This window comes from Salmo salar, chromosome 01 (assembly GCF_965601325.2).
Source record: "Salmo salar chromosome 01, fSalSal1, whole genome shotgun sequence".
Classification (NCBI taxonomy): Eukaryota; Metazoa; Chordata; class Actinopteri; order Salmoniformes; family Salmonidae; genus Salmo; species Salmo salar.
Window position 1 is genome coordinate 148,915,001 of NC_138291.1, and position 11,822 is coordinate 148,926,822.

Here is an 11,822-nt window from a genome sequence, read left to right on the forward strand (position 1 = left end):
GGATTGCAATGTAATCTGCCATAATCGGTATCCAAAAAGGCTGATTACCGATTGTTATGAAAACTTGAAATTGGACCTAATTAATCGGCCAAGCCGATTAAATCGGTCATCCTCTAGTACAGAGGCCCATTATCAGCAACCATCACTCCTGGGTTCCAATGGCACGTTGTGTTAGCTAATCCAAGTTTATCATTTTAAAAGGCTAATTAATCATTAGAATACCCTTTTGCAATTATGTTAGCACAGCTGAAAACTAATGTCCTGATTAAAGAAGCAATAAAACTAGCCTTCTTTAGACTAGTTGAATATCTGGAGCATCAGCATTTGTGGGTTTGATTACAGGCTCAAAATGGCCAGAACAAAGAACTTTGTTCTGAAACTCGTCAGTCTATTCTTGTTCTGAGGAAGGCTATTCTATGCGAGAAATTGCCAAGAAACTGAAGATCTCACACAACGCTGTGTACTACTCCCTTCACAGAACAGCACAAACTGGCTCTAACCAGAATAGAAAGAGGAGTGGGAGGCCCCGGTGCACAACTGAGCAAGAGGACAAGTACATTAGCATCCTTGCAGACATTCTCAAAAACTCTTAAGTTAGATGGGGGAGCAGCGATGAACATCAATCATCAAGTCTTTCCACAAATTGTCAATGGAATTCAAGTCTGGGCCATGGCTGGGCCACTCAATGACTTTCACATTCTTGTTCTGAAGCCATTCTAGCATTGCTTTGGCTGTATGCTTGGGGTCATTGTCCTGTTGGAAAGTAAATCTTCGCCCCCCAGTCTAAGGTTGTTTGCACTCTGAAGCAGGTTCTCATCAAGGATTTGCCTATGTTTGGCTCCATTCATTGTTCCCTCTATCCTTGCTAATCTTTTAGTCCCTGCTGCTGAAAAGCATCCCCATAACATGATGCTGTCGCCACCATGCTTCACGGTATGGATGGTGTTAGACGGGTGATGAGCTGTGCCTGGTTCTCTTCAGACATACCGCTTTGCATTCAGGCTAAATAGTTAAATTGTCTCATCAGACCATAGAATCTTTTGCCTTATGCTCTCAGAATCTTTCACATGCCTTTTTGCAAACTCCAGGTGTGCAGTCCTGTGCCTTTTTCTCGGGAGTCGCTTCTGTCTGGCCAATTCCCAATGATGGACACCACTGTGCTCTTGGAAACTTTCAACACTCTAGAAATTGTTTTATATACTTCCCCAGATATGTGCCTCATTAGAATTCTCTCTCAGAGATACGGACAGTCCCTTGAACATCATGGAATAGTTTCTGCTCTGACATGCACTTTCAACTGTGGGGGTCGAAAAGTATTCAGACCCCTTGACTTTTTCCATATTTTGTTACATTACAGCCTTATTCTAAAATGTATTAAATATAAAAATTCTCATCAATCTACACACAATACCCAATAATGACAAAGCGATAACAGGTTTTTCTTTAGATTTTTGCAAATGTATTAAAAATAAAAAAACTGAAATATGTTATTTACATAAGTATTCAGACCCTTTGCTATGAGACTCGAAATTGAGCTCAGGTGCCTCCTGTTTCCATTGATCATCCTGGAGATGTTTCTACCACTTGATCGGAGTCCACCTGTGGTAAATTCAATTAATTGGATATGATTTGGAAAGGCACACACCTGTCTATATTTGCCTCCTCAACATTCAGAACTGGCGCTGGGTAAAATCACTGGGGAAGCCAAGCCAAGTCAGTAAAAAAGCCATATTACAACCTAGGTTGTGATAATTGTGTTGTTTGCTCTATAACCCAATCATTAATACACCACCGTGATATACAATAAGGCAGAGACAACAGTCACACAGTGGCGGAATAAATTAAATTACACATTAGTTTGTATCATCACAGACCCAGAGAACAACATCTGTCCGAAGTCCACAAAGCAAATATTGCATGTAACAAACAGTTACATGACCAACAGCATAGTCCAGCAAGTTAATGTTTTCTATAAACAGCTACTGACTTAGAACCACAGAGTTACCACAGGCACAATTTAAACTTAAACATTTAAACATCATTAAATCAACTAGGCTATAATACAGTGAAAACTAACTTAAAGACAATTTAGTCCAATCAATGATGCTAAATTTCACGTGACTATCCATGGTACAGATTTGTCTGTGTGTATGTGCGTACGAATAAAAACATTTGACTCACCCTAATTGTGAACGCTAATTCCATTCTCTCTTTCATGTTGGCAAAACGGTCTATGGCTCTGTCATACAGTACGCTTTTAGTTTTTGTTGTCATAGGCTACTAAACTAAAATGCTTGCTGGCCTAACTTCCTGGCATGGGCAACAATGAACCAGCTAAGTTTGCAAGATAGTCAACGTGAGCGTACTAGGCTACATCTAGGACCGAGGTAAATTTGGTTTTATATTCATACATTCAGACATTCAACAGACATTCGGCAAAGGCCATTTACAAATGTAAAAATCAATAACTAATTCACCGTTTGTCACAGAATCATCAAACTAGATATGAATTATTCTATAAAAGTCAAGCATACATTTACAACCTTTGTTTTGAATACAAATTACAGTTTTGATTTGATAGAAATACATAAAATCTATAAAATGACATTTAAATCTGTATAAATCAATAACGTGTTCACTGATTATGACATAATCATCAAAATAGGTATGATTTATTCTATAAATGTCTAGTATACTTTTACAACCTTTGCTTTGAGTAGAAATTACATTTTGGATTTGATAGAAATACATAAAACCTCCAATATGGATGTGGATGCTGGACTTCTAGGCAGAGTTGCAAAGAAAAAGCCATATCTCAGACTGGCCAATAAAAATAAAATATTAAGATGGGCAAAAGAACACAGACACTGGACAGAGATATGGCTTTTTCTTTGCAACTCTGCCTAGAAGGCCAGCATCCCGGAGTTTCTCAGAACAAGAATAGACTGACGAGTTTCATAACAAAGTTCTTTGTTTCTGGCCATTTTGAGCCTGTAATCGAACCCACAAATGCTGATGTTCCAGATACTCAACTAGTCTAAAGAAAGCTAGTTTTATTGCTTCTTAAACTGAACATCAGTTTTCAGCTGTGCTAACATATTTGCAAAAGGGTTTTCTAATGATTAATTAGCCTTTTAAAATGATAAACTTGGATTACCTAACACAACGTGCCATTGGAACCCAGGAGTGATGTTTGCTGATAATGGGCCTCTGTACGCCTATGTAGATACTCCATAAAAAATCAGCCGTTTCCAGCTACAATAGAGATTTACAACATTAGCAATGTCTACACTGTATTTCTGATCAATTTGATGTTATTTAATGGACAACAAAATAGCTTTTCTTTCAAAAACAAGGACATTTCTATGTGACCCCAAACTTTTGAATGGTAGTGTGTGTTATGGTTCACTCTTAGTTTTCCTTATCTCCACTGTGGAATGTTCATGTTGATCCTCTTGGTCCTCTTGATCCATCCACCTGTCTTCTTTGTTAGTCAAGCCTGTCCCCTTCATCCCGTAGTTTTTTCCTGTAATCTAATTTAATATGACTGAAGATGCAGAATTTTATGCCAGGCCCCTTCTAATAGGGTATAACAGACTCGTTAGAAGTTTGACCACATGCCCTCTAGACGGACTACATGCCCTCTATCTAATCAAAACTGGAATTTTTACTCAAAACAAAGGTTGTAAATGTATGCTAGACATTTATAGAATAAATCATACCTAGCTTGATGATTCTGTCATAATCAGTGAAAACGTTATTGATTTATATAGCTTTAAATGGCATTTTATAGAGGTTATGTGTTTCTATCGAATCAGAAGTGGAATGTTTACTCAAATCAAAGGTTGTAAAAGTATACTAGACATTTACTGAATAAATTATACCTAGTTTGATGATTCTGTGACAAACGGTGAATCAGTTATTGATTTATACCGCTTTAAATGGCATCTGTAGATTGTATGTATTTCTATCAAATCAAAACTGGAATGTTTACTCAAAGCAAAATATTGTAAAAGTATGCTAGACACTTATAGAATATATCATACCTAGTTTGATGTTTCTGTGACAAACTGAATTATTTATTGATTTATAAAGATTTAAATTGCATTTGAAAGATTTTATGTATTTCCATCTTATCAAAACTGGAATTTTTATTCAAAACAAATGTTGTAAAAGTATTCTAGACATTTCCATATCTATTTTTATTTTTGTGACAATCAATTAATTACTTAAATGGCTTTTGGCGAATGCCTGTTGAATGCCTGATGAATGCCTGATGAATGCCTGATGAATGCCTGTTGAATGCCTGTTGAATGCCTGTTGAATGCCTGTTGAATGCCTGATGAATGCCTGTTGAATGCCTGTTGAATGCCTGTTGAATGCCTGATGAATGCCTGATGAATGCCTGATGAATGCCTGATGAATGCCTGTTGAATGCCTGATGAATGCCTGTTGAATGCCTGATGAATGCCTGTTGAATGCCTGATGAATGCCTGTTGAATGCCTGATGAATGCCTGATGAATGCCTGTTGAATGTCCGAATGTGTGACTGTAAAACCAACTTTACATCTAGGCTACATATTGACCTTATTGAATGAATCATCTTAGGCCAGTGGAACAATATATGACTTTATGGTTAGATCAGAATCGCCATCATAATCATTGGCCTGTATCGATACTGTTAGTCAAAACGAAAAGTCCAAATCACCATCTCAAATCAATGGCTTAGGAAAGGCCCAATTTAGCAAGCTAGCTACTGCAGGACAACAACACAAGCAGACTAGAAACAGACACGTTTTTCTAAGAATTACATTTTGCTTTAGATGTGATTTGATTGGTGTGAAGGCCTCCCCTGGGGGGCATTTTACGGTGCCTGGACAACCCACAGTTGAGCTCAACTCAACGCTGATTGGCTAATAATTTTATACTTTTTTTAATCAAGGGAGACAAAATGCTTGCTGGCATCAATCAATCAATCAAATGCTACGGTGGCAACATGTCATACTCTTTTTTCCAGACAGCGTCAGATACATGGACTACACATACTGAGACATAGGGCCGCTGTTTCCCTCGCTCAGATTATTTATCCGTTGAGACTCAGCCACTTGTGAATTGAAGGGAAATTATGAAAACACAAAGACAAAAGATAAGTGATCTTGGTCAAATATTTTGGGTAGCCTGGCTTCCCTTGGCATCCATGAATACACGCCACTGTTGCCCTCTGAAGAGGAAACAACGATATGTAGGTTAGTCTAACCACATCGCTCCCAAATGGCACAGATGTGAGATTTTCTTTCACTATAGAAGCACTGGTCCTCTTAAATTGTAATTCCAAGATGCACATAAAAATATTTAGGGTTATATGATGGTCTGCTCTGCCATTCCTCCCCTTCACACCAGGGCTGCCAAGAATAGCTATGAAGCTAAAAAGCTATGAAGCAGCTTCCCAATACCATGAGATGTAAATATTTTATGTATTACATGAATGGTGACCCAGCCCTTCCAAAAATACAGTCCATTTAAATCATGTTCTCTTTCCACCATGCTCCAAGTATTCAATGTATTCCATTTCAAATTTGGCTCCCATTGCGGCTTTACTTCTAGGCCATTATGACCCATCTGGCAGTTCCTTTTCTATATGTTCCTAGTTTAAAGCGTGTAAATATCTAACAATACAACCTTGACGGATGGCGCTGCATCACGAGTAGGAGAGAAAGGCCATTTAGATGGGCAACGAGGCATGATGGTTCGCGATCAATTCACAGAATAAATTGACTCACGCAAATGACACCCCTAACCAGTTCTCAGTTCACAGACCATCCAGCTTGTGTAGATGTATAGGTAATGACCGTACCTTAATACACATCCATATGGAGATAGGCAGAGTCGCGAGCATCAGAAGGATGGATAATCCGACTATGATCCACCCACATAAGCCAACACCAATATCTGGGCTCTCCAAGGCTGAAAGACAATACAAAAACATACCAACAGCGTGAAATATAACTGCAAACAGAAAATGTACATTCTCACATCCCAGCCAACCCAAGAGCAGCCCCTTCCACATCATGCATTTCTGGTAGCGTCATTCTTCAAAATGTTTCATCCATATTCTTCTGTGATCTGCCAAGTCTAGCCTATGTAGCTGAAATTGTGCATCAGATACCTAGGCTACAAACAATTAGGCTGAAAATTGTTTTAGAACTACTGGTAATACCCAGATATGCATGTGCCTCAAATTAGCAACCAGCGAAGCATCCAATCCAGATGACTGGGATATCACAGTAACCTTTCCCAAGATTCACACTCTGAACCACCTACCACAACAATTAATCAATCAGGTTATTGTTAGATTAGGATGAAAATAAACAGTCTAGAAGAGATTAAGTCTATCCACTGAGCAACTGTTCAAATTAAATTTGGTTAATGCAAACAGCCCTAAAGCTTTACTTGTTGAATTAAACCTACCTAGTTAGCTATCTAATATTCAGAAGATTCACAATAGTAACATTACAAGCCTTGGCATTAACATGAGGGGGGTACACCACTACTATAGCAGGGTTGGGTCAATTCTGAATTGAGTGGAGTGATTTCACGCCAATGGGAGCGGAGAATATTTTGGGTATCTCAAATTGATCTGATAATTCTCACATAGGAGCTTCAATGGGAGGAAGGATGTTTAACATGTTTTTTACATTTGTATCACCATTTTTGGGGGGCAAATCATGATGAAAGTTGCAATTTTTGAACCTTTTTAGACCTATGTCTCCTGTAAGACCCTATGATCTGTGAACCGTACATGATACAGACAACAACTTGGTGTCATTATGATCCTTATAGCGTTCTCTCAAATATGGAGCATGTCTAGATTCTGAAATACACATTTTCACATTCATTTATTCAATATTAAAAATAAAATCTCAACTACCCTTTTTGATTTAGCTTATTTTTAAACATTATTTGTAACAATATACATGTCAATTCAGGAGTGTGCTCTCTGGTTCTTTGAATGATATGACCCATTTTATACATAGAAATTAACATTATAGGTCATTAACCAATCACAGCACTCTTTTAGGATTGCACATTCCTTAAGTCACAAGCAAAGGGGGTTCCCTTCGAATCCATTTTCCCATTCACTGTTGATGACCATAAAATTGGTCATACCTCCAGAATTAGCAGAAACCCCACTTTGGAAATGTGATGTACATGTAGAGTATATTGATCCAAATAATATGTCTTAAAATTAACTAAATCAAAAGGGTAGTTTGGAAATATTCATATTAATATGTTTAATGTTGAGTAAATTAATGTGACATACTCCATATTTTAGAGCACACTATAATGAGTATAAGGATACCAAATGGTTGTCTGTATCATGTACAGATCACAGATCATGGGGTCTTGGGGCGCAGGAAGCCTAATGGTTAGAGTGTTGGGCCAGTAACCGAAAGTTTGCTGGATCGAATCCCCGAGCTGACAAGGTTAAAATCTGTTGTTCTGCCCCTAAGCAAGGCAGTTAACCCACTGTTCCTGGGCGCCGAAGACGTGGATGTCGATGATGGCAGACCCCCGCACCTCTCTGATTCAGAGGGGTTGGATTAAATGCAGAACACACATTTCAGTTGAATGCATTCAGTTGTACAACTGACTACATGCATCCTGTAAGGAATAGGTCTAAAAAGGTTCTAAAATGGCCACAGTCATCATGATTGTCTCAATGTTTTTTGATACAAATGTAAAAACCATTTCAAACATCCTTCCTCCCAATTAAGTTTCTATGTGAGAATTCCCAGAACAATCTGAGATACCCAAAAATATTTTCCGCTCCCGCTGGCATGGAATCGCCCAGTTGCAAATTGCTCTTTAATTCCAATAAAATTCTTGAATTGAATTAAATTCAGAAATGCCTAATTAACCCTAAACCTGAACAAGCAAGGGATAAAAATGTTGCCAGCCAATATGGCAATGGAACATTTAGAACGAACGACTGGGTCGTGTCTCTGGCAACTGAACCAATAGAACAAACGACCAGACGGCTTGGGTAGCAACCATAGATTTGTTTTGTTTCTTGTGGAAGGATGAAATAATATGAATAAATTAATCAAAATAACATTTTATGAAAATATGTCAATCATTATTTGAATATGTTGGTAACCCGTTGTATAAAAGTGATAAAGCAGGTGTTTGGAGGATATATTGGCACAGTTTAACAACACCCGTGTCAATATATCCTCCAAACACAGGCTTCTCTGGCATTATCACTTAAGCGACCACTTCCGTAATGACATTCTATTCACTCAAAATCATCCTAAATTCTTAGAGTGATCCGCCTGTAACTTTTGAACCGTATATGGTAGAGACATAGGGTTTGGACTATTGTTTTTCTGATGCAAACGTAAACATTGAATGAAATAATAATTTTATGGGTGAACACCATACATACTAATTTGAGTTTTGCAGATTTACGTTTACTATGTTAAGTCTAGTCTACGAGACCAGGCTGGGCTATGATATTAACTATAACACTGAATTCTGAATTTGATCTGGCAAATAGCCTAACAAGGCAACTGCCCAACACTGCAGGCAAACTGTATTGAATGCAAAAATGTAATGTGGCAAAAACGTAAGTTAACCATTATGTCTGATACATTGTTATAAGAATGCGTGCGTCGCACACCACAACGGTGTTTTGTAGGGTGGGTCTCTGTTACACTGCTTTCTTTGGTCATGTGTTGATTTGACCAAATGTAGATATTTTGTCTATGAAAATAACCATATCAGCAGACTTAAGTAAATAAACTGGATTAGGCCTACCTGCTTGACGTTCCCGTCTTTTACTCTCTCTAATTGAAATGGTTTCTTTGCCGTCTTCCTCCATTGTAAAATACAGTTCAGTCACTGATCTCAGTACTGTCGTTTCAGTCGAGTATGTGTGTTGATGAAAATGAGCGTGTTTGTGTCACGAGATAAGACGTCCTCTGGGGGGATGTACTGCTATATCTTTCTTCATTTTCATGCACTTTGTCACCCCCTACTGGGTCAAGCACACACAAAAAAAATCCATGAGGACGTGGCTTTATAACAACAAATGATGTAGCCCGATAATGTGGCTTGCTGAAAAGGAAAATGACCCAGCTGCATTAGTTGGCAACTCTTGGAGGACAGTTGCTAAAAGAAAACATGATTGAAGCGCTTCGGCCCCTCATTTGGGTTTTACACACAGAAAAATCAGGAGGGTTTTATATATCAAGTTTCAAATTTAATGTCACATGCGCAAGTACAGTGAATTGCCTTTCTTGCAAGCGTTAAAAACAACAATGCCGTAATCAACAGCAGTGAAGTACCAAAAATAACATAAGGTAGAACAAAAACAAACAAATAAAATAAGAAAAACACAAGAAGTAAATAAGCTACAGTTGAAGTCAGAAGTTTACACACACCTTAGCCAAATACATTTAAACTATGTTCTTCACAATTCCTGACATTAATCCTAGTAAAAATTCCCTATCTTAGGTCAGTTAGGATCACCACTCTATTTTAAGAATGTGAAATGTCAGAATAATAGCAGAGAGAATGATTTATTTCAGCTTTTATTTTTTTCATCACATTCCCAGTGGGTCAGAAGTGTACATATACTCAATTTAAATGTTTAACTTGGGTCAAATGTTTGGGGTAGCCTTCCACAAGCTTCCCACAATAAGTTCCTTTCCTGAGGATGGCTCACCTCTCACAGTTCTGGGTGACTTTAATCTCCCCACGTCTACCTTTGACTCATTCCTCTCTGCCTCCTTCTTTCCACTCCTCTCCTCTTTTGACCTCACCCTCTCACCTTCCCCCCCTACTCACAAGGCAGGCAATACGCTTGACCTCATCTTTACTAGATGCTGTTCTTCCACTAATCTCATTGCAACTCCCCTCCAAATCTCCGACCACTACCTTGTATCCTTTTCCCTCTTGCTCTCATCCAACACTTCTCACTCTGCCCCTACTCGGATGGTATTGCGCCGTCCCAACCCTCGCTCTCTCTCTCCCGCTACTCTCTCCTCTTCCATCCTATCATCTCTTCCCTCTGCTCAAACCTTCTCCAACCTATCTCCTGATTCTGCCTCCTCAACCCTCCTCTCCTCCCTTTCTGCATCCTTTGATTTTCTCTGTCCCCTATCCTCCAGGCCGGCTCGGTCCTCCCCTCCTGCTCCGTGGCTCGACGACTCACTACGAGCTCACAGAACAAGGCTCCGGGCAGCCGAGCGGAAATGGAGGAAAACTCGCCTCCCTACGGACCTGGCATCCTTTCACTCACTCCTCTCTACATTCTCCTCTTCTGTCTCTGCTGCTAAAGCCACTTTCTACCACTCTAAATTCCAAGCATCTGCCTCTAACCCTAGGAAGCTCTTTGCTACCTTCTCCTCCCTCCTGAATCCTCCTCCCCCCCCCCCCCCCCTCCTCCCTCTCTGCGGATGACTTCGTCAACCATTTTGAAAAGAAGGTTGACGATATCCGATCCTCGTTTGCTAAGTCAAACGACACCGCTGGTCCTGCTCACACTGCCCTACCCTGTGCTTTGACCTCTTTCTCCCCTCTCTCTCCAGATGAAATCTCGCGTCTTGTGACGGCCGGCCGCCCAACAACCTGCCCACTTGACCCTATCCCCTCCTCTCTTCTCCAGACCATTTCCGGAGACCTTCTCCCCTTCCTCACCTCGCTCATCAACTCATCCTTGACCGCTGGCTACGTCCCTTCCGTCTTCAAGAGAGCGAGAGTTGCACCCCTTCTGAAAAAACCTACACTCGATCCCTCCGATGTCAACAACTACAGACCAGTATCCCTTCTTTCTTTTCTCTCCAAAACTCTTGAACGTGCCGTCCTTGGCCAGCTCTCCTGCTATCTCTCTCAGAATGACCTTCTTGATCCTAATCAGTCAGGTTTCAAGACTGGGCATTCAACTGAGACTGCTCTTCTCTGTGTCACGGAGGCTCTCCGCACTGCTAAAGCTAACTCTCTCTCCTCTGCTCTCATCCTTCTAGACCTATCTGCTGCCTTTGATACTGTGAACCATCAGATCCTCCTCTCCACCCTCTCCGAGTTGGGCATCTCCGGCGCGGCCCACGCTTGGATTGCGTCCTACCTGACAGGTCGCTCCTACCAGGTGGCGTGGCGAGAATCTGTCTCCGCACCATGCGCTCTCACCACTGGTGTCCCCCAGGGCTCTGTTCTAGGCCCTCTCCTATTCTCGCTATACACCAAGTCACTTGGCTCTGTCATATCCTCACATGGTCTCTCCTATCATTGCTATGCAGACGACACACAATTAATCTTCTCCTTTCCCCCTTCTGATAACCAGGCGGCGAATCGCATCTCTGCATGTCTGTCAGACATATCAGTGTGGATGACGGATCACCAGCTCAAGCTGAACCTCGGCAAGACGGAGCTGCTCTTCCTCCCGGGGAAGGACTGCCCGTTCCATGATCTCGCCATCACGGTTGACAACTCCCTTGTGTCCTCCTCCCAGAGTGCTAAGAACCTTGGGGTGATCCTGGACAACACCCTGTCGTTCTCCACTAACATCAAGGCGGTGACCCGATCCTGTAGGTTCATGCTCTACAACATTCGCAGAGTACGACCCTGCCTCACACAGGAAGCGGCGCAGGTCCTAATCCAGGCACTTGTCATCTCCCGTCTGGATTATTGCAACTCGCTGTTGGCTGGGCTCCCTGCCTGTGCCATTAAACCCCTACAACTCATCCAGAACGCCGCAGCCCGTCTGGTGTTCAACCTTCCCAAGTTCTCTCACGTCACCCCGCTCCTCCGCTCTCTCCACT

The 11,822-nt window shown here is 40.9% G+C and overlaps 1 protein-coding gene across 2 annotated transcripts in view; it reads right to left on the minus strand.

The window, feature by feature from the left end:
* LOC106565434 (stomatin) overlaps positions 1-8,973 on the minus strand; it is a 20,728-nt gene extending 11,755 nt beyond the window's left edge. Inside the window, exons 1-2 of one of the 2 annotated variants that reach the window (XM_014132574.3) lie at positions 8,818-8,973; positions 5,855-5,964 (exon numbers count right to left, since the gene is read on the minus strand). In XM_014132574.3, the coding sequence (XP_013988049.1) occupies positions 5,855-5,964; positions 8,818-8,881 (174 nt within the window). In that variant the 5' untranslated portion in view covers positions 8,882-8,973. Of the gene's footprint in view, positions 1-2,181; positions 2,948-5,854; positions 5,965-8,817 lie in introns of those variants that run through there. The other variant, XM_014132583.3, reaches the window with a different exon arrangement.
* Positions 8,974-11,822: the final 2,849 nt, after the last annotated feature.